Raw genomic sequence first — 20,704 nt, 5'->3', positions numbered from 1 at the left:
ATGACATAGACGAAGGAATCAGAAGTAAACTGTCAAAATTGACAGATACTAAAATTGCTAACAAGACTGACACCAAACCAACGTCAAATTTTGCAAAATGATGTATACACTCTCATTGAATGGTGTGAAACGTGGCTTATAACTTTGATTTTGATAAATGCCACGTATTTAATATAGAAAATAGCAATCTGCTGGAAAATTATAAAAAAGTAATCCCCCCCATCAATAGTTTATATCCCGAAAAAAATCTGGGAGTTTTAGTGACAGCAGATCTTAAACCAAGCAAACACTGCACCGAAGTCATTAAAATTGCCTATAAATTAATAGTTTTCATTAAGAAGATCTTTCACCTTCAAATCTGAAAAAAAAAAAAAAAAAAATTGGCCTTGTACAACTCACTTGTACCTCCTCATCTTGAATATAATGTACAGTTTTTGTCATCCTACTACAGAAGGAATATTGAGAAATTAGAAAAAAAGACAATACGAAGTAGAGTAACGAAAAATACTTGAAAGCTTCGCAATTAACCCTACAAGGAACGTCTTAAAGAACGAGATCTATTCTCCCTATCCAAACGCAGGCTAAGAGGGGATCTGATATTGCTTTACTAAACTTTTAAGGGTTTCACAAATATGAGACCCGAATTCTTCCTAAGACTCAACATTTCTAATATTACAAGAAACAATAGCAAATAATAGGTAAGCGATTTCAAACAAATGAAGCCAAACATTTTACTTCAATCGTGTCATAAATATGTGGAATTGTGTTCCATCAAGCGTCGTTAACTCAGGTACTGTACACTCATTGAAAACCTGTCTTGACAAGTATGTAGACACTAATTCCCGGTTGTCATTGTTCATGTCTGAATAACGAACACGTTCACTCCGTACTGTCCGTGCTGGCATGTAGATTGTATGTGGTAGAAGTAGTCCTCCTCTCTTTCTTAGTTTCCTCTCACATTCCATGTTGTTTTTTATTTCTATACAACATGGTACCATTTCCTTTCTCAGGTGAGCCTTACCTGGAGGGATAGGGAGTGGGGGATGGAAGGACCCTTCTTCTGTGCTATCCTTTGCCTACCACTAATAGAGTAGAATACCCAAACACCACCTAAACAGTCACCCAAACAGACTTGTAAGAACCTCTTGGTCTGTTGCTGTTTGGACTTTTTTTTTCTGCAAAACAAATAGATTCTGTACATAAGTAAGAGAGAAAAAAAAAAAACAGTAGAAAATATAGATGTAAATGCCAATGACACCGTGCATTGCTTAAAAAAATAAAGAAAAAAACAAGGTCTCCATCGTTACAAATACTGAACTATCAAAACTTGAGACTTACAAGATACGACACGGAAATAAAAGGACACAAACCCGCTACACTACAATGATGGTGCTGGTGACGATGATGACGGTAATGATAATAATTATAATGGTAATAATAATAGTAATAATGATTATAATATATAATAATATATAATAATAATAATAATAATAATAATAATAATAATAATAATAATAACAACAACAACAACAACAGTACCACTTCACTACGTATCGTCTCACGCGGGGAGCAGGGATGGGAGGGGCACAGGTCTTTCTTCTTTTCATGCAGTATTCTTTTTTTTTATACCTATGAAGCATAACCACACTTGCAGCCTCCGCTGGTCCCCCTACCCTCTCTCCCTTAATCCCTCCCGACGCCGCCCTTCCTCCCAGTCGGAAGCTTTCATCCTGCTGATAGGTAGTAAAGCCTGTGTGAAGAAGTTAGTGCTTCACCAGCTTTTTCAATGACATAATTTGATTGATGTCTATGTTGAGAGTGGACGTGAATTACGAATAAAGCAATCCGTGGTTCTCTGGGCTGAGTCATTCTCGTGCTGCAGGATGGACAGGTGTAATGTTGTGTTGTTGTTATTGTTGTTAGTGATGGTGGTGGTCGTGCAGCACAGGGTAGGGTTCCAGGAGGCTACTCCAGGGAATGCCCGCCTCTGTAAAGTTCTCTGATCTCACCTACTGCTATTTGCACTCCACGACATACTCCCACAAGTCAACAATGATCTAATTATCACTGTGGGAATGAACGCTCACTTTAGAATCAGCAGCAGTTTTTCTTATTGAACTTTTGGTGCTGCATGAACACTGGAGGGGAAATCATGTGTTCAAATATATCTTGTTTACCGTTGGGGTTTCATGGCGTAGTGAGAGTCTTGGGAACCCAGTGTGTGTGGGATGCCAGCGGTCATATCCCATAGAAAATGAAATAAAGAAATAACGTAATTAAATTAATTCACATCATAATTCTTTAATACATACTGGCGTGAACATTAGATGGGGAAATAGACCAACTTTACAAAAAAGATTGGGAAGATGGGGAAATAGACCAACTATAAAAAAAAGAAAAAGGGCCCTCGTGGCCCAGTGGGTAGAGTGATGCACTTGGAGTTTGGCGTGAGGGAAGTGAGGGGCGCGTAGGTTCGAACCCCCCTCTCGGAACTCACAAAAACCTTCAAAGAGCATCCCTCCATCACCATGTGTGCCTCAAACACACAGGTACGGTGATGGAGCTGCCCACGGGGAGGAGGGGAGGTGAGTGCGCAGCACCTCCCTACCCCTCCCCAGGGGAGGAAGGCACCGCCTTACCGCCCCCGGGAGAGCAAGGGAGGTGAGTGCACAGCGCTTCCCTTCTCTCCCCTACCTAACCCTGGCAAGTCTACGGACTACCAGGCAAAAAATAATAAAAAAAAAAAATAAAAAAGAAAAAAGAAAAAAGAAAAATAAATAAAAATAAAGGCAAGTGCATAGCAGTTCCCTTCTCTCCACCTAACAGGAAAAAATAAATAAAAAAAAAACATAAAGGTGAGTGCATAGCACTTCCCTTCTCTCCCAACCTACCAGGCAAAAGATAGAAAAAAAAAATAATAATAAAAATTAAGGTGAGTGCATAGCAGTTCCCTTCTCCCCCAACCTTCTACGCAAAAAAAAAAAAAAAAAAAATAGATAAATAAGTAAATAAATAAAATAAAATAAAATAAATAAATAAAGCAAATAAGTAAATAAATGAATAAAGTAAAAATAAAAACCTCCCTACCACCTCGGACCTCGGGAGAGCAAGAGAGGTGAGTGCACAGCACTTCCCTTCTCTCCCCAAGTCTACGGACTGCCACACCAAAAAGAATAAAATATATATAGGTATAAAGAAAAAAAAAAAAACAATAAAATAAATAGAAAATAAAATAAAATAAATAAATTAAATTAAATTAACAAAAAATAAATAAAGTAAAAAGCAAAAAAATCCTACTCCCCCCGTCAATAAAAGTGACTGAGTCTGGCAATCAACAATAAATAATAAAAATAAATCAATACCAACCTCACTGATCCTGACAACTCCAAAGACCACCACCCCACCTGTGAAGCACGGGAGGTGAGTGTGCAGCACCTCCCTACCCTTCCCAGTCTCCCAGTTTGACTTTGACCATCAATCTGACTCATTCTCCAACTGTACAGACCACCACCAGTACTCCAGTACTCCCCACCCTGGGAACTGATCCTGGCAAGGTGAGTGCGTAGCACTTCCCGTGACTCATCCTGGCAACTCTAAAGACCCACCATACTGACTGACCCTGGGAAGCACGGGAGGTGAGTGTGCAGCACCTCCCTACCCTTCCCAGTCTCCCATCAATCTGACTCATCCTACCAACTCCAAAGAGCAACTCCAACTGTACAGACCACCACCACCACCACCCCTCTGATCTTGGCAAGGTGAGTGCGTAGCACTTCCCTTGTCTGACCCTGACTGACCTTGGCAGCTCAAAAAAACAAACAACCTGCCTGATTTACAGATATGTAATCACCAAACTGACTGGCCCTGGGGAGCATGTGAGGTGAGTGTGCAGCACCTCCCTACACTTCCCACTTCCCAGTCTCCCAGTTTGACCTTACTCATCCTGGCAACTTCTAAGAGCAACTCTCTGACACTGTGACTCTGATCCCTACATCCCTACATCTTACCCTGTCCAGGGTAGGTGAGTGCGTAGCACTTCCCTACGACCAGCCTGACTGACCCTGGCAACTCTAAAAACAACCATCCTGACTGACTTACAAATCTTACTCTAATCTGGCAACAGACCACCAAATTGACTGACCGTGGGGAGCATGGGAGGTGAGTGTGCAGCACCTCCCTACCCTTCCCAGTCTCCGAGTTTGACTTCCACCACCAATGTGACTCATCCTACCAGCTCCAAATCTACCACCACCACCACCTCTCTGATCTTGGCAAGGTGAGTGCGTAGCACTTCCCTGGGCTTGACTGACTGATCCTGGCAACTCCAAAAATAACCAACCTGACAGATGTTACAAATGTAACCTGGGGAGCATGGGAGGTGAGTGTGCAGCACCTCCCTACCCTTCCCAGTCTTCCACCAACCTGACTTGAATTATGACTGGGGAGCAGGGGAGGTGAGTGTGCAGCACCTCCCTACCCTTCCCAGTCTTCCACCAACCTGACTTGAATTATGACTGGGGAGCAGGGGAGGTGAGTGTGCAGCACCTCCCTACCCTTCCACCAACTTGACTTAAACTATGACTGGGGAGCAGGGGAGGTGAGTGTGCAGCACCTCCTACTTTCTCCACTCTGTCTACCCTACCACCTACCAACTCAGACCATCAAACTGACTGTCTTAGAACAAGAAGAGGAAGCAACACTATCAGAGGAAGAAGAAGCAGCAGCAACAGCAACAGCAGCAGCAGCATTACCGCCATCAGAGGAAGAAATCAAGAAAAAGAAGCAGAGAAAAAGAACTGCCACCACTGCTCTCAGAGGAAGAAGCAGCAGCGTCACCGCCATCAGAGGAAGAAACATACGAGTATATATGTAAACTACGACTGGTCAAATCTCCGCTGGCGCCAGGCAAAGTTCGACCTGTGATGGGCTGTGTTTAGAGAGAGAGAGAAATAAAAAAGAGTTCCTTGAAAGGAAACTACGCTAACTCAGTTAGGGGACTGACTGTGAAAGTGCCAGGCAAGGCTGCTGCTTCAGACATCCACACTTCAACTTCAACAGCATGCGAGAATGTTGCTGTATTATTCCTCCTATTCCTTCTTCTTTTTCTTCTCCTGCAGAAGACTGTCTTATTACTACGTATTTTTTTTCTCATAATTTATTCAATGTTATTTTATTTATTTATTTTTTTCAGTATTTCCACCTTTTCTAAATCCATCCACCTTTTAAATTAAATAAATTTAATAAATTTATGTACACTTGAGCCTTGGACAACTGATTACAAAAGAATTACATGAATATTTGACTTTTTTCTCTGGTCTTAAAACGCCACATCTCAAACACATGAGGCGTGGGTTGCGTTTGAGTGTACTGTAATATACCAATATAATACATGAATTTGTAATACTTTAATCACAATTTATATCTTTTCATACTAAGCAGTATGGCAACTTACTTCTTCTTCCTCATGACACTGGTCATGTCATGTACACTTCCATGTAGCCAACAATTCTGGGTAACCTTTGAAAAATATCATGCATCCTGGTGTGCACCATGCAACCAGGCTGACTTAACCTACGCCTCTGTTACTTAAGCTGGACACTTGAACAACTATAAATGCATTTTCTCTATCTTAGCTCCTGCAGGGCCGAGGTGGACAGGTGTTTGTCCAGGATGCCTCGTGTTACTTCTCACCGCGTGTTTTATCTGTTGGAGATTATTACACTAAATATGCTGCTGCTCCTGCTGCTGCTGCTGCTGCTGCTGGTGCTGCTGTTGCCGTCGCTGATCTTGCTGCTGTTGTTGGTATTGCTGCTTTTTCCTTCCTTCCACAAGAACAACAACAACAAAATTAGCAACTACTACACTTACTACTACTACTACTACTACTACTACTACTACTACTACTACTACTACTACTACTACTACTACTACTACTACTACTACTACAACTCCTGCTGCTGCTGCTGCTGCTGCTGCTGTTGCTGCTGCTGCTGCTGTTGTTGCTTCTGCTGCTGCTGCTGCTGCTGCTGCTGCTGCTGCTGCTACTACTACTGCTGCTTAACTTTACAAAAATCATCACTGTCGTTTTTGCCGTCGTGCGTGCGGTGCCTCTAATCGTCGTCGTCCTCGTTCTCATCGTCGTCGTCGTAACAGTAGCATCGCCTGTCAGAGTAAAAAGACAGGCTAAAAGAATACCAGAGGTCACAGAGAACTGGAACGGGAAAAGCACCTCATTAATTATTACCTGTGGAGAACAAAACAAAATATACTGGATACATGACAGAACAACAGCATTTCTTTAATTAACGTGTGTGTGTGTGTGTGTGTGTGTGTGTGTGTGTGTGTGTGTGTGTGTGTGTGTATGTACAGCGAGGGAGAGTTACATAAAGTTAAAGGACAGCAAAGCAGAAGGCTCTCTCCTCACCCTCCACTCCCTCCGTCATAAGCCGTACAGCAAACAAATCTGAAGTAAATACCTTACTGGGTTAGAGAAGGAAAACCCGAAGGAAAATTTATAGGGAAGAATGAAAATAGATGAAATGAGATGCCCTCATTTCCTGAAGGCAAGGAGTTTTAATCTGTAACAAGACGGCGTTTCAAGTTTTCTACGGTATTGAAAAAAAAAAAAAAAAAAAAAAAAACCTTGCCAGAAATTAAACACATGTATGGCGCTCCCTTTGACTGCGGTTCAAGCTGGTGGCGGCGACGTGCTGGTGGTGGTGGTGCCGGTGGTGGTGGTGGTGGCGGGGGCGATTGTTGTGGCTGGGAAGCTAACCAATTTAATTTCGTTTTCATTTCTATATATAATTAGTTCTCTCTCTCTCTCTCTCTCTCTCTCTCTCTCTCTCTCTCTCTCTCTCTCTCTCTCTCTCTCTCTCTCTCTCTCTCTCTCTCTCTCTCTCTGTCCCCTCCCTCCCTCCCTCCCTCCCTCCCTCCCTCCCTCCCTCCCTCCCTCTCTCTCTCTCTCTCTCTCTCTCTCTCTCTCTCTCTCTCTCTCTCTCTCTCTCTCTCTCTCTCTCTCTCCTCTCTCTCTCTCTCTCTCTCTCTCTATATATATATATATATATATCTATCTATCTATCTCTGTACCTGCCGTGGACAGTAAGCAATTAGTTGTTCTAGTGGCTGTGTTCCTGAAGTAGAAATACTGAAAAGCACACTCCATCTTTTAATTCCCCATCAGCGTGGCTTCCTGATGGGAGGTACGGTAGAGCACACTTTCATTTGTAAGCCAAGGGAAAGTAAGCGTCTTTCCTCCTCAGAGCCTCACTAGCGCCAGGATTAGCTGTGTGCCGGGGAGTGCTGGTGAGCCGTGAGTAATGTTCACTCTTAGATACACGTGCAATGTAATGTATCTCCCTATCATTATTTTTGTTTATTATTTACTATTATTTATTATGTTTATTATATTGATACTTGTTTTTGTCTTCCTTCCTTCCTGCCTGCATGCCTCCTGCCCTCCTTAGGGCCCTATTTTTCATATTATCCTTCCTTCTCTCTCTCTCTCTCTCTCTCTCTCTCTCTCTCTCTCTCTCTCTCTCTCTCTCTCTCTCTCTCTCTCTCTCTCTCTCTCTCTCTCTCTCTCTCTCTCTCTCTCTCTCTCTGTCTCTCCCTCTCTCTCTCTCTCTCTCTCTCTCTCTCTCTCTCTCTCTCTCTCTCTCTCTCTCTCTCTCTCTCTCTCTCTCTCTCTCTCTCTCTCTCTCTCTCGGGAGTTCTTTGATGAATTGCCATGTTTTCATGACTCTCTACCGCTATTTATTGGTCTTTCATCTTTTTATATCCTGCATGAGTCTGCTCCCGGGAATTAGGTATGGTAGTTGTACGGTGATAAATAATATTTCAGTGCTACCTTTGCAATATCTTCCTATATTTATGAAAACTTTCGTTACTGTGAAGTGTGGCTAGAATATTAATATTGTTTTTTTTATGTAAATATTTTTCGTTATATTTGTCCAGCACATTTTTGTTATGCGCGAAGAAAGTAAGTGATCATTTAAATCCCGAACTTTAATTTCATTTGCATAAAGAAGTTTAAATTAGAGAGTGAAATGAAGAAGGACTCCTTAATGTGTGGGAAGTGCCTGCCAACCTACTATGGAGGGTGTGCTGCGCAAATCATGATTGTATAGGAGCGTGATGTAACCTGTTCACACTGATACCACTTACAGACAAGCCTTCAAGTACCTTGGTATTACGTAGTTGTGATTTGAATAATGTGTTGACTTGTTTAGGTAATCATCAGAGAGAGAGAGAGAGACCGGACAGGTAGGCAGGAAGACAGACGGTCAAACAAACAGGCAGGGAGGCAAGCAAGCAAGCAAGGAGGCAGACAGACTAACAGGCTGGAAAAGATGTAGATGGACATGCAAAAAAGAAAGAAAGAAAGCAGGCAGACAGACAGGATGACAGGGAAATAGTCAGCCTAACTTGAAGAGGATAGGCAGGCAAAGAAGCAGGCAGACATGCAGGCAGGCAAAAATAGAAGGCAAGCAAGCAGACAGAGAAACAGACAAATAGACAGAGGGACAGATGGATGTGCGGGCAGACACAGACATAGACAAAGTAGTTTTAAATAGCGGCAGAAACTGGTATATTTCATTCTAAAGAGTATATTTGTACAATTTTTTTTGTAAAGCACTTTAATAAATATTTTACCGTGCCCTGCACCGAGTAATTAACCAAAAGTCCAACTGAATTAGTCAGTGGGATATTAATACAGCATAATGTTTGCATAATATAAACGTATGCCTCTTCCGTTACTCGTACATTCTTTCATGATAACAATTACTGTAAGTGAAGAAAATGCATACACAGTGACCTAACTATATTTTTTCTCTAATTGCCTCGTACTTACGGTATGCCATTTTTCAGGCACAATACGTAGTTGTCATTGATTTCCTAAAACTACTAAATATAGTCGTAAATATTGTTCCACTCGCAATGTTACACCACACACACACACACACACACACACACACACACACACACACACACACACACACACACACACACACACACACACACACACACACACACACACACACACACACACACACATACACAACATTAATACAAATATATGCGCTGCAACAAAGCAACAGAGATTGGGATGCTCTTTCTTACAGAACATTATAGTGAAGATGTGAGGCAGAGATAAACAGACAGACGCAGATAGACAGATTGATTTAAAACACTTAGTAACATGTACTTGTTATAAGCAATTGTAAGTGACCATTACTTTCCCGTTCATTCCCATTCATTCAAGCATTTCAGTGTTGAGACGCAAAGGTAGTGTAAGTGTTGAGGCAGTGGTGGTAGTGGCCCCTTCACCTCGCAACGAGGCAGGAAGGGGAGGCGAGGGACACCAGCAGTGACTGGCCTGAAGGCGCCTTGCGTCCCGCCTCCTCTGTGCCTCCTCTCCCTAGATTGCCTTCATCCGTCAATCGCAACATGACTTGTGCTCCTCCTCTTCAGTCTCACTTAACTACCACCTTCATATTCTAGACACACTTTACTTTCCCTCCTGGCTTCAGCTCAAGGTTTTCCAAGGTCAGTTGAATTGCTTGTGTTCTCGGACTGATGTTAACGGCGCTAATCCGCGCATGGCTTAGCAGTGGACTGTCGGCTTTTCTCTCATCCTGGTACACGCGGCGATGGTACCAAGGGAATCATTGTCATGGCGGAGTGTTAGGGAGGGTGAGGCGAGGCATGGCAGGGTATCTCTTGACTGGAAACCTTAAGTAAGGTAATCTAAGCGAAGTCGAACTGGAAGGTTTGCAATAAAATTAGTGTTGCTGCTCAAGCTGAAGGAGGATTGTTAGGATGTTACTACTTAGAAAATAGCCCTACTTAGTGAAATATAGTAAAGATGGGTAAAAGAGAGAAGGTGAATTCTACTTGAGAGCGAGATATGGTTTGAGAGAGAGAGAGAGAGAGAGAGAGAGAGAGAGAGAGAGAGAGAGAGAGAGAGAGAGAGAGAGAGAGAGGGAGATTCCTTACAGTGAAAGCTTTAAGTTCAGTGAAATAGCGTCATTATTCTTCATTGACACTCTTAAGCTGCAGACGCTAGAAAGAAATCAGTCACAACCCAGAAGACATGATATAGAAAAGTAGATTCAACTGTTTCCATATTTTCTCTTGAATATAAAGAACAGATAATAGATTGCCAATAACGAAACGATTTACTCGTAAGAGGCTTTGCTTGGGATGAGAGGAGATTAGGGAGTCCTGTTCTGGAGTGAAGCCGAAAACACTGGTGATGTAGAACTGAAATAAGAATTTGTCTCATCGTTGTCTCGTCAACAGCATTCAGTAACGTTCCTTTATAAACTTAATGAAATCCCACTCTTGTTTTAGTACTAAGTAGGATAAACAGAAGCATAAAGTAGAACCGTGCATCTAAATATTTCAAATAAAAGTGTAGTCTCATACATATTAGTCTAAGTGGATCCAAGTTGAAAGTAACTGATGTGTATGACTGTATAAAGAACTTTTCAGCCAATGAATGTACAGTATCTCCGAAAACTATCTTTAAAGTGTGGTGTGAACTGTGGCATAATGAACAATACAAAACCCTCTGCCTGATCACGTTTCGTGTCGGTAAAATTGGTATGCATGGCTTGACGTGATGCTAAGATACCTCTATTTGTTAGGTCATATGTAATACATGGAAACTATCCTTAGTGTGCAGGGCTACTAATTGTCACTGGCGTTATCACCAAACGTGTCAAATAACATTGTTCATTGTGTCAGAATGTAGACGTCTTATTTTTATAGATAATTTGGTAGGTACTCTACAATATCTACTTGGAGAGAGAAAGGGACAGATACTGTCAAAACATCCATCCCACCACACTCTCAGCTCCTGTTAATGCTTTGCCACCTTGAGCAGCAGCCACGCAGATTTACAGATTGCTGGAAAAAAAAAAAAAACATTTAAATAAAATAGTTATTTGTGGTAGATGTACCTTTGTTATTCCTTCTTTAGTGCAAAGGCCGCGTGTAGTGACTGTAGTCTCCTGAGTGCCCTAAAGAAGATCCTTGCTATAAATAATTTGGTAAAGCTGACGGAAACAGTCAAGCAGCTTTTGGATAGCAGCAGATAGCAGCTTGGATACTGTGTGTGTGTGTGTGTGTGTGTGTGTGTGTGTGTGTGTGTGTGTGTATTTGTCTGTCGGTCAGTCATTGCACGTGCTGATGGCACGTTCATTAACAACCAAAGTCTCATTGTCATTAAATATTATTGCAGGGAAGCAGATCAACATAAAAGCGCTCGCACTGTCTGATGAGGCCGAGTCTTACGACCACAGAATACTTCGAACCTGCTATCCTGTATATTGATAGTTCTGAAGAGAGAGAGAGAGAGAGAGAGAGAGAGAGAGAGAGAGAGAGAGAGAGAGAGAGAGAGAGAGAGAGAGAGAGAGAGAGAAAAACGAAGCTGATATGATAGATCAATTAATATGATTATGAGCGTCGCATCCCATGAAGGACGACTAGAGGGCCAGGAGAGGGTAAGGTACTCAATCAAGCCCTTATGTAGGGGAAGTACTGGAGGCTTGGTATAAACTCTATGAAAGCAGATGTACTGGAGTTTTCATTACAACTGTTTGATTATTATTATTATTATTATTGTTATTATTATTATTATTATTATTATTATTATTATTATTATTATTATTATTATTATTATTATCATTATTATTATTATTATTATTATTATTATTATTATTATTATTATTATTATTATTACTATTATTATTATATCAGGTTTCATTACAAACCTTAACAGTCAAGGCATTTAATAGTCATTCCTATGAAGAGAGAGAGAGATTAGTAATTGGTCAGGAGAATGTCTGCAATTTTTTTCTTTTATAATGCAAAGCTTTTTAGAATATCAAAGCATTCATTAATTAACCTACACTCTTTTCAGTTACACTTTTTCATATAAATTGTTTTTGCTTTCAAGACAGCAATGGTGATAGAATCTAAGCAGATGCTGTCATGTTTGTTGTTTTGCTGTTAAAGTTTTTTTTCTATATATATGTATAGTGTTGAAGTAGCAAAGGCATCGTAGAAAACACTAACATCAATATGTTTTCAGGGAAAATATGAGAAAATCGTGTGAGTCTTGCCGTGGTAAGAAAGATGACCTCCTGTGGGACCTTATCAAAAGAGTGTCTGGCATTGGTTTGGTAAGCAGTGGGACTAAAAAAAAATAGGATGCCTTTGGTAATGCATATATAGGAATGTTATTGCCAGCAAAACACTACCTTGGCTTTGCAGTGAAGCTTTTCTATTCAGATGACTGCAGGAACTGAAATATGTAGACACAACTATACTAGGCAGGTCCAGTGAAAGGTATCACACTAAATGTATTGCTTCATCCAGACAAGTTAGCAGCACAAGCATGAAGTAGGGTGGATCTCACAGGTGTTCACTTTTGTTGAGATCCTTACCAAGAAGCGGTGACATCCAGAACCAACAGCAACTATGATATCTCTGTGGTCTCTGGAGCCTTTGTTATTGTTGTTGTTTTGTTGTTTAAGACATTATAGGTAACATGCTGTGTCCTCGCAGTAACCACACGAAAAGGCAGGTATCTAACTAGGAGTGGTCAGAGAGTGTTTGTTGTTGTTGTTGTTGTTGTTGTTATCAGAACCACAAACGGAGGAAGGCGGATATGTTGTATTACTGAACAATAATAAAAATGAAGAATAGATGAGTCAGGCCACCTTGGCAGAGATACCCAAAAAGGATTTTCATGTTTTGTGCCGTGAATACTTTTTATGGTTAGACTGAATTGGTACTTATTATTTTATAAGTATATCATTGCTGTTGTTTTCAAGGTTTGTACTGCTGAATGTTGGGAAGCTTTATATTTATTATTTTTTGCTTCTTTTTATTTTGTTATTTAATCTTGTTATATATGTAATGGTGTTTGTTCATTTTATTTTGTTGCAGCTGTTGTGCATATTTAACATTTTTAGCGTTTCAAGTGTGTTCTGTTTTCAGTGTTGTTTTTCATGTATCCATGTGTTCTTGCATGGAGGAATCTGACATGTTTTATTGATGACATTTCGTGTTTTTCTTCAGTATTTATTCTTTCGTTTTTTGTTCATGTGTATGTTGTAACTGATGCAGTAAAGGATTTGTGGTGGTTCTGTTCATGATGCTTCATTTTTAGCTCTTTCTAGAATAGTCAAGCTGCATCACTTTTTTATGTGGATGTTTTGATATTTTCAGGAAAGGATGGCAGGTGGTGCCGCGGTGAACACTCCCAACACAAGCAGGAGGAAAGTGAGTACCTTCTTCATTACATCATGTGCACTCTGTTTTGGAACTCGCTGTTAAACTTTTTTTTTTCCATGTCAAGTGAAACCTGTCACTGTTGCCAGCCTTTCTCCTGTCAGCTTCCCATGAATCTATGAAGGAAAGAAAAGATGTGCTTCCACGGTATCGTGTCAGTAGTATTATCCATTGAAGGATTAGTTTAAATATTTTTCCAAAGCGTTGTTTTGCCTCCCATTTTTGTGCCTTCCCAGGGTATATATATATATATATATATATATATATATATATATATATATATATATATATATATATATATATATATATATATGAAAGAAGAAAGAATGTAAATTTAGTCTATAGTGTTCATTGCAACATCTTACAGGGAAAAAAGTCTTTTGTGGATTAACTGAGAATCTTTTTCTAAACTATAATTTTTGTATTCCAGTCTTTGTGTGCTTATTTTAATGTATGCATAGAAAAAAAGGATACAAAATCATATATTTTTTATAATGGTGTCATCTTGTTGGTATAAAAATTTACTTGGAGATTCAGTTGAAACCTAATAATTAGCTGTCAATTTTGCGTTCGTCTTTTTTTTTCGTATATATATATATATATATATATATATATATATATATATATATATATATATATATATATATATATATATATATATACATATAAATATATATATTTTTTTTTTATATGAATATATGAATGAAGAAAGGAAAAATGCAATTACAAAAAAAAAACTTTCCATAATAACAGGAATATTCACTTGAGGACTTTTTAGGTAAATATCAGATCTTCTAATTTATCTGTTTATTTATCTTTTACTGCATTTTACGGTTATGTAGATTAATAATATTTTGCATGTTATGATAAAGTGTCCTTGGAAACTATTACTGTAACAATCTATATTTAGTGTAAATTTGATTTCCACATAAACAAGAAAAAAAAAATTTCCTTGTCTGGAGAAAACATATTTACATTTTCTTTGTTCAATTGGTATTGATATTATTTTTAACTGATTTCCTAGGAAGCGTTACCACCATAATATTTGCGGCCTAACCTAAGGTAACTTTTTATCGTCATAACCTTTGTTGCAGCTTTATTAAGTAAAATCAAAGAGAATTAAACTTGTATAGGTCTATGAAGTGTCCTTATTTGTCTCTGTGTGTGTTGATTGTCACCTTGAAAAGTCAAGGTGACGTGGGCCTTGATGACGAGAGCTGGCCCACACTATTTGTCTCCCGTTTTTTAGAGGCTCGTCGTTGTAGATTTCTGAAAATATTAATTTCATCACGTTTTTTTTTTTTTTTTTCTTGTCAGCGAATGAAAGAAAATTTATAGTTTTCTTTATCATTTAGTAAAGTATTAAATATCTTTTGAGTGATTATTCCCCTAGCAGAGTGAGGGGTTTATATTATTGTTACCACACATCTCTACACCTCACTGCTCCCGCCTGGCCCTGGAGGGCGCAACGATGATTTGGCCAGGACCACCTTTTGGTCTCCGCACATAAAAATTTTGATTTCAGTTTCAGAAACATATTTTGGTTGGTAACTTTTGAAGGCGTATCTTATTTTATGTAATTTCTTCGTCAGACTCATCTTTTTTGCTGTATTTTGCATATTTCAATTTATAGGCATGTGGGCGAAGATTTCTGTCTTGAAACTCTTGCAACTATCACCTCATCACTATAGAATGAGCTCTAGCGCGAAACTGCGTGAATTATTTGCCATAACTCACTTCTTATACGGGATAGCTAGTCTTGGTTGGCACCATCAGACTCAGCAGTGACTGTAGAACAGAGATGTGTTGTAAAGAACTTGACAAAACAAAAAAGAAAATGATGAGTTGAACTGTGAAGATGTTAAAAAAAAAATGTTCATAACATGTTTTACTTATGCCTGATATTTTCAAATGTTAATCATTGAATTGAATACATATAGCAAAACAGAGTCAATATGGGTAGATATTAAGGAATGATCACAGTCAGTAGTAATGGGAGTAGTGTACAGGCCACCGAACAGTAAAAGGGAAATTAACACCTCACTGTGGCAGGAATTATATAGAGCAGGAAGGTACAGTCAGGTATTTGTGGTAGGAGACTTTAATTTTAGGAATATCGGCTGGAGCCTGATGGTGGGTAACATGGAAGTAGAAGAATTTCTGAAGGTAATTCAGGATAATTTTTTAAAATACAGTAAAATCCCTCTTATCCGGCATCAACAGGACCGCTGACATGCCGGATACTTGAATAGAAGTGAAATTATGTCCACAATCACCACCCTACACTCACGCATCTTACCATAACAAAGATCAGCTGATCGCCGTGCCGTGCGTCGCCACCTGTGCTGCCACCTCACACTCACCAACACACATTGTGATTGTAATTGTGACTCCTTCTGATCTTTTCAAGCTGAACCACTCGTATAACACTTTTTCCATCATTTCACCACGATGATACTGCAGTGTGTGACGATTTTCCACTGCCTTTGGGGTGTTGGTGGCTTTCAAGTAAACCCACAACTTTTTCGTTTGGGATTTAATGTCATAAATAGTTGATGAGCCCACACCATATTCCGCCATTAGTTACTGTCTGTTTTCATCTCTCTCTAATCATTGACAAATGTCTACCTTCTGCTTAAGTGCAAGCACAACACGCTTCCTCTTTTCTACAACTTTAGGCATAATGAAGGCGTCAGGCGATAAACAGTGCACACGCGGGACTGAGTCACTCAGTAAACACAGTGCAGTGGGCTGCGGGTGGTGCGAAACAGTGCGCTCTGGTGGCGAGGGGACAAAGTATGCTTTGCACGGGAATTTTAATTGATTTTATGAGTACACATTGATTTTTTATTGATTTTAAGGTTCGGGGAAAAATGTGCTGGATACTTGAAGCTGCCGGATGCTCGAATGCCGGATGAGAGGGAGAACAGTATTCTAGATATAATTCTTACTAACAGGGAGGAAGCAGTCATATAGGTAGAGGTTGGGGACAGTTAGGTAATAGTGACCATTGGTAAATTAGGTACAAATTAAAATGGAAGAAACTTTTAGAAGCAAAAATACTAGTAAAATACCTGACTTTAGGAGAGCAGATTTTGAGGAATTAAAAAAGGTACCTCCAAGGAGTTGACTGGCAACGGATGCAGGGTGAGGTCAGGTCAGGAACAGAGTTGAGAGAGATAAGGAAGGATGAGAGAGGTGAGGTGAGGTGTGAAGGTGAATGACAAGAGAAGGGAAGATTTGTCTGTAAGGGGTGGAGGAGAGAGAGATGGGGAGATAGGTATGAGTATGTTGGAGGGTCAAGTCATGCTGAAATGGGAGAGATGAGGTCGAGAAGAGTAGATGAAGAAGTGGAGAGGATGGAACTGGCCGAGATGGGGGGATTAGGTGAAGTAAATATAGATGAGTTGCATAAATATTTCGTAGATAAATTCCATACATGTCAGTTAGCAAACATCCCATATAGAGCAATAAGATCACAGAAAAAATAACCCTAAATGGATGACTGCTAGTTTAAAACATCATATAGGGCAGAAGAGAAGTATATATAAGAGATTAAGGGCAGGTGAAGATGTTTTAAGGTCATAATATAATGAATTAGTTAAAACAATCAGGAGGTCAACAAGGGTAATTATGAATTAAAGGTAGCCAGCCAGGCGAAGACAGACCCCAAGGGATTTTATCAGGTATACAAGAAGAAAAGAATAAGGATACTATAAGTCTATTAAAGGCAGCAGATAGGGAGCTGGTTAGTTCTGGGAGGAGTTTTGTAAAATTCTGAATGAGTATTTTTTAACTGTCTTCACCCAGGAAAACATGCAGGATATGCCAAATAGTGAACAGATGTTTAGAGCAGATGAGAATGAGAAGCTAGCAGATATTTCCATAACTAAGGAGATCATGGAACAGGAGATAGATAGGCTAAAAAAGTTCAAGGCACCAGGACCAGATGAAATACAGTAAAATCCCTCTTATCCGGCATCCAAGTATCCGGCAGATTCAGGTATCCGGCACATTTTCCCTGAGCCTTAAAAACAATAAAAAATCAATGTGTACTCATAAAATCAATTAAAATTCCCGCGCGAGGCATACTTTGTCCCCTCGCCACCAGAGCGCACTGCTTCGCGCCACCCACAGCCCACTGCACTATGGTTACTCAGTGACTCAGTCCCGCGTGTGCACTGTTTATTGCTTGACGCCTTCATCATGCCTAAAGTTGTAGAAAAGAGGAAGCGTGTTGTGCTTACACTTAAGCAGCTGTTCAGATCAGCTGCTAATTAAGATCAGCTGATCTTTGTTATGGTAAGATGCGTGAGTGTAGGGTGGTGATTGTGGACATAATTTCACTTCTATTCAAGCATCTGGCAATATTCAAGTATCCGGCATGTCGGCGGTCCCGTTGATGCCGGATAAGAGGGCTTTTACTGTATATCCCAGAGTACTTAAGAAATGCAAAGAAGTTATTAGTGAGCTGTTAGTCTCTCTCTTTAGGAAATCATTTGAGTCATATCCCAGAGTACTTAAGAAATGCAAAGAGGTTATTAGTGAGCTGTTAGTCTCTCTCTTTAGGAAATCATTTGAGTCAGGTGAGGTACCAGTATTGTGGAGGCAGGCTAATGTAGTACCCCTCTTTAAGAAAGGAGATAAAACTTTAGCATCTAATTATAGACCTGTCAGCTTAACTTCAGTTGTGGGTAAAATATTGCAGTCAATAATAGCGAGGAACATTAGGGAGCATTTAGACAAACATAACTTGATAAATTAATCACAGCATGAATTCTCAAAGGAGAAGTCTTGCCTGATGAACTTGTTAAGTTTTTACAGTAAAGTGTACGAGGCAGTAGATAATGGTGATAGTTATGATATCTTATATCTGGACTTTAGTAAAGCTTCTGACAAGGTACCCCCATCAGAGGCTCCTGAGAAAGGTTAGGGCACACGGGATAGATGGGAAGGTGTTAGGATGTATAAGGTCATGGCTAAGCGACAGGTGACAAAGAGTTGTAATAAACGGCTCTAAATCTAGGTGGTGTCTTGTAATTAGTGGGGTGCCACAGGGATCAGTATTAGGGTCATTGTTGTTTTTAATATATATCAATGACTTGGATATTGGAATTAGTAATGATGTTAGTAAATTTGCAGATGACACAAAGATAGATTAATTAGGTCAGAATCGGATGGCATCGCCTTGCAGGCAGATTTAGAGAAGATGAATGAATGGACAGACAGATGGCAAATGCAGTTTAATATCAACAAATGCAAAGTACTTAGAGTAGGTAGAGGAAACCCACACAGTAGATACACAATGTTTTAAACAACAAAACTCTGGTAGGTACAGGATACGAGAAAGATTTAGGAGTTATAGTTAGTTCTGAACTCTGTCTAGGAAAGCAATGCATAGAGGCCAGAAACGGCAAATAGTGTATTAGAATTAATTTTTAGGAGTGATAAAAGAAGATGGCCTGAAGTAATATTAAAGTTATATTTGGTGCTGGTCAGATCTCATCAAGGCTACACTGTGCAGTTTTGGTCCCCACATTACAGGAAAGATATAGGTCTATTAGAATCAGTACAGAGGAGAATGACTTAAAGGATACAGGGGATGAGGAGCATTCCTTATGAGGCAAGATTAAAGCTGTTAAATTTGCATTCTTTAGAGAGATGTAGGTGAAGTGGGGACCTGATTGAAGTCTTTAAGTGGTATAAGGGTTATAACAAGGTGTATGTAAGCAAAATTCTTAGGATCAATAACCAGGATAGAACAAGTAATAACGGGTTCAAGCTTGAAAATTTTTCTAAAAAAGGTTCTTAAATAGAGTGGGAGATGAGTGGAATGGAGTCAGTAATCATGTTGTTAGTACTAAGACATTAGGGAGCTTTAAGAGAAGATTAGACAGGTTTATGAATGGGGATGATAGGTGGAAATAGATAGGTATATTTCATACAGGGACTGCCACGTGTAAGCCTGGCCACTTCTTGTGGCGTTCCTTATTTCTTATGTTCTTATGTTCTTATATACTGAAATATATTATTACTTTAAGTGGAAAAACTCTCGGGAATAGGATAGCTTGATCAGAATGCAGATAAAGCTCAACATATTGAAAACACAGAGTCATTTATAGCATTGTGTCACTCACTGCAACCTGAACAGCGGCTCGACACTATGCGTGGCATGTGCAGCCGGGCTTCGTTTGACAACGTCTGTGACGCATCCAAAAATTAGAATCAGCCGCTGGAAGAAGGTCTTTTAAGTTGCTAAGCAGCTTAAAACACCTATTACTTAGTTATTTATTTTTTTTTGTGAAGTCAAACTTCCTATTGTCATTTAAAAAAAATCAAACTTTTTTCTCCAAATCATCCTGCGCATTTCATCGCATGCATTGTTATTATTTATTTATTTTCTTCTCATGCGAAACCTCACTTTGTATGATCTTTAAGTTCTCTTCACTATATTATCTTAGGTATATTATTCCTTTCAAAAATTGCAATTGATGCATAATTTATATACTATACAAAAATATTAAATTAATAAATTATCAAAAATAAAAAACACACAAACACTAATTTGATAATGTAATTACATATTCATATTTGCGTCCCCTTTTATAAATCATCCACAGTAATGTTTTTCTTGGTGCCTCATCCTCTCAGAATCCTCGCACTCACATCACACTCTCATCGTGCATACCTCTCTGCATCTCAAACACATTCCTTGCAAGGTTAGCATTCCTGTGAAGGTTATGCATGTCCATGTACGCCTGTATGTACGTATCTGTGTATTGTTGCTGCTATTCATTGTCGTCTTGTTCTTGTTCTTCTCGACATTCTTCTTCTTTGTGTTGTTGTTCATGTTGCTAATTTGTTGTTGTTGCTCCTGCAGTTTTTTCTCTATGCTGGTGTAATCTGGTATGTTTTCTTTCTTTTATTTGATATTCATGAACAATATTTTGATTTCATTAGAAGTAAAAATGCAACTTTTTTTTTCATATCACAGTAATGCCTTATATTTTCTTTTGCTCTCTCTCTCTCTCTCTCTCTCTCTCTCTCTCTCTCTCTCTCTCTCTCTCTCTCTCTCTCTCTCTCTCTCTCTCTCTCTCTCTCTCTCTCTCTCTCTCTCTCTCTCTCTCTCTCTCTCTATAGAGAGAGAGAGAGATGAATATCAAATAAAAGAAAGAAAACATACAAATTACACCAGCGTAGAGAAAAAAACTGCAGGAGCAACAACAATGAATTAGCAACATGAACAACACAAAGAAGAAAAATGAGGAGAAGAACAAGAATAAGAAGAATAAGAATAGCAGCAACAGTAACTGCAATAACAACAATAGCATCATCAACAACAGTAACAACAAAGGGAATAAATCTCTTTGTATCCAATAGGAGCAGAAAACATCATGGC

The 20,704-nt window shown here is 39.4% G+C and overlaps 1 protein-coding gene across 23 annotated transcripts in view; it reads left to right on the top strand.

Moving 5' to 3' along the window:
- Positions 1 to 20,704, top strand: part of LOC135101299 (circumsporozoite protein-like) — a 166,140-nt gene that overhangs the window by 90,841 nt on the left and 54,595 nt on the right. For 15 of the 23 annotated variants that reach the window (XM_064005046.1, XM_064005045.1, XM_064005055.1 and 12 more), the window contains one exon: positions 13,243 to 13,296. The exons of the other annotated variants lie outside the window; for them this stretch is intronic. In XM_064005046.1, the coding sequence (XP_063861116.1) occupies positions 13,243 to 13,296 (54 nt within the window). The remainder of the gene's footprint in view (positions 1 to 13,242; positions 13,297 to 20,704) is intronic. 23 annotated transcript variants of the gene reach the window in all.

Source organism: Scylla paramamosain, chromosome 6 (genome assembly GCF_035594125.1).
Source record: "Scylla paramamosain isolate STU-SP2022 chromosome 6, ASM3559412v1, whole genome shotgun sequence".
NCBI lineage: Eukaryota > Metazoa > Arthropoda > Malacostraca > Decapoda > Portunidae > Scylla > Scylla paramamosain.
The sequence above is the reverse complement of the archived record's forward strand: the minus strand, read 5'-3'. Positions and strand labels throughout refer to the sequence as shown.